This window comes from Neltuma alba, unplaced genomic scaffold (genome assembly GCF_004799145.2).
Source record: "Neltuma alba isolate B1F8T4 unplaced genomic scaffold, ASM479914v2 tig00005508_pilon, whole genome shotgun sequence".
Lineage (NCBI taxonomy): Eukaryota > Viridiplantae > Streptophyta > Magnoliopsida > Fabales > Fabaceae > Neltuma > Neltuma alba.
This window is the reverse complement of record NW_021634138.1, coordinates 12933-15990: the sequence shown is the minus strand read 5'-3', so window position 1 is coordinate 15990 and position 3058 is coordinate 12933. Positions and strand designations below refer to the sequence as shown.

Sequence of the window (3058 nt, the reverse complement as noted above, 5' to 3'; positions counted from 1 at the left end):
CTAGTACTTTGGAAGACGACTGAATATTTGATGAACCTTCAACTCTGTTTTAGCAGAGGCATCAGAGTCAAATTGTCCAGCAGGAAGGAGGCATGGCGGGTGAAGTTCAACTATTCTTCTCACAGGTGGCAAATCTGGTGGACGCCCAGACATTACTATTGCAGCTGTGGCTGTTGCAGCTTTAGTCCCTTTTTTATTTACTTGGATGAATGTCTTTTGAAATATGCCAAAAACATATAACTGATCTTCACCATCAAATAAAGAAGTTACCATCTCTGTTAGTTTTCCTTCAGAGAATAGCAATCTCATCCCTAGTGCCCTCAGCACCTCGGAAGCTTCCACCTCAGAAGACATACTAAATATAGGGGTAGTTATGCCATTAATATCCACTGTATACACATCAGGCTCCTCGTAAAATTCATAGTCAAATGAATGAGGATAATAGAAATGCATGGAGAAAGCACGCTTTTCTTCAGCTTGCTTTTTACACGTGTGTCCAAGCGTATGCATTTTATGAAACAGCATGGTATCAATTACTTCCATCTTGGCAGCTATGAAGGGAGCAGTCACTTTGTATTCGTTCTTACCAAGCTCTTTTCTTAGTATGATTAGATCTGCTTTCTTTCTCCTCTTCTTTTTTTTGTGGTTACTTGGATTTGCTTTCTCCTCCCATGCTCCTGTGAAGTTTAGTGCATTTGTAAAGACAAGCTTGACTGAGTTGTTGAGAGACCCCTCACGAATAAGGTCTTTAACTCGGACACTTGCCCCATTTTCCACCCATGAATTGATTTCTTGCCCCACATGAGCAGCCTGCACAAATTATATATGCCCATTTCATCAAGCACCTCATCAACAGACCAACAAGTTATTGTTCTTCTTGTTCGACTTAAACGGAACATTATATTATTACCTTGGTTTGAAAGTCCACCGGGTTCACAGCTGCTCTATAGTCAGATTCGAGAACGTGTTTAAAAGAGGGCTTGAGAGAAAGGGACTGATCAAGCCATAAGGCATTGGAGCAACGCACCCTAGGGCCAACGGCGGGATCACCATTGGCCAAGATGACGTCGGAGATTAGAGAGGCCAAGGAATTCAGATGATCGACGGAATCGGCGTTGAAGAAGTTGACAATCTGACGGCTGGTCCAACCGCGGGAGCCGGCGGCAAGGAGGCTGAGCACTACTTGTAAGGACAAGGGTGAAACCACCCTGTGTTCGTCGAATTTTTGCTCCATAAGTAGATGGTTTCCCAACGCCTCTGATTTGTCGAATACGCCGAGAGTTTTCTGATTGATCCGACCTGCTCTTCTGCTGCTGCAGTAAGAAGCCGTTTGGTTGAAGGAGAAGGAAAGGACACTCCTTTCCAGCCATGGAGAGATGAAGAGGCTGCTCCTGGGATGAAGAAGACTCAGCCGTGCCATGGAGATCATCAGACCACTTCAGGTAAAACCTAAGCTCCGGTTACTGAGATGAAAACCAAATCACAATTTAGAAAATAACTCCCTAAAAAAATCACTTTAAAAATAAATTTTGAAAAAAAAATTAATTTTCATAAAATGAGAATATTTGAATAGTTATTATCAGAATTATTTTTTTATGTTCAAATTACCAAAAATAATATAAATTAAAATGATAGTTATAACAGATTTTAATTCACATTTTTGTTTAAAGTAATAAATTAGTAACTAATATACTTTTGTTTTATCAATATAATAAATGACATATGAAATGTAATTGATTAATCATTAGTAATTAATATATGTGTATATATTTATAAAATATAAGATTAAATATATTTTTTAAAAAATGAAAATTCTAGCTCAGAAATTTTAAAAATCATGTGCCATAAGATTTTTAGAAAAATTGAATAAATATACTATCTTTGTTCCTTAATATAAGAACTAAATAACTAATTTACAAATATATAAAATTAGTTAAAATAGTTGCTTGTAATAAATAGATATTGTGTTTTCTGAAATATTCCTATTAATCATATACTCTTTTAGTCCTATTTATAAATCACTTCCAAGAAAAATCTTAAACTTTATTAACTCTAATTTAAAATTCAATAATTTTTCAACTTTATCCTTATTTTATTTGAGCACCACTATATATACATATCTCGCGGATATCAACATCTAATCTAAATATTTAATGATCTTTTAATGATTTAAACAATAGTTGGCAAAAAAGTGATTTAAACAACAAATAAAAGAGAAAAGAAAATATCGAATAGACTTTTTATGACTTCATTCAATAATAATTCATAAAAAAATAACAGAATATGTAAATTTTTCTTTTGTATTATGATATAGAATAGAATCACGTAAATTTTTCTTTTTGTGTTCTGATATAGAATGAAATCAGGAAAATAAATATCCATCTCGATTTTTGTTATATTTTATTTAACTACCAATTAAAATATTACTAGCATATCATTAGACAAAATAAAAATATATAAGTTCCTTAATTATGGGAGTAATGGTTCGCCTCTTATAATTCAACAAAAATCCATTTTTATATGTTTTAAAAATATAATTTATAATATATCAGACGAATGAGACAAATCTTTGAAAAACTTATAGGTTCTAGAGTATCAAGAAATGAATAGTCTACACTTCAAACAAAATCAGAGTATCCAGAGAGAGTGGGAGTGGAGTGATGAAAAACGCAAATATATATATAGTAATCACCCAACACAAAAGAGAGAGAGCCTTGAGAAACACCGTAACCGCACAAAAACCCCCCATATGTATAGAATCCAAATCCCAAATAGTAAAGGATGGAAGAAGGGATGTCAAAATAAGCACCAATGAAATCCCACTCTCCCAAAACACAGAAAAATGAAAAGGACAACAAAAAATGAAGATAAAATTGCCAAAGCATATGCATGAACTAAGAATGAAAGTCATCAAAAAAAAGATGTTAACGTCAACAACCAATAGCCAATTAGATGTAAAAGAAACCACCATTTAAGACTGGCACGTGAACCAATCACAAAACCACTACAAGATTTATAAGTTATATAGATAGATAGATGTAGATAGATAGTTTAGAAT

At 33.6% G+C, this 3058-nt stretch overlaps 1 protein-coding gene across 1 annotated transcript; it reads right to left on the bottom strand.

The window, feature by feature from the left end:
* Window positions 1–1420, bottom strand: LOC114747916 (serpin-ZX-like). The gene is made up of 2 exons (XM_028936259.1): window positions 911–1420; window positions 1–810 (listed from the first exon to the last, which is right to left on the bottom strand). The coding sequence occupies exons 1-2, from the start codon at window positions 1418–1420 to the stop codon at window positions 1–3; spliced, it is 1320 nt and encodes a 439-aa protein (XP_028792092.1).
* Window positions 1421–3058: the final 1638 nt, after the last annotated feature.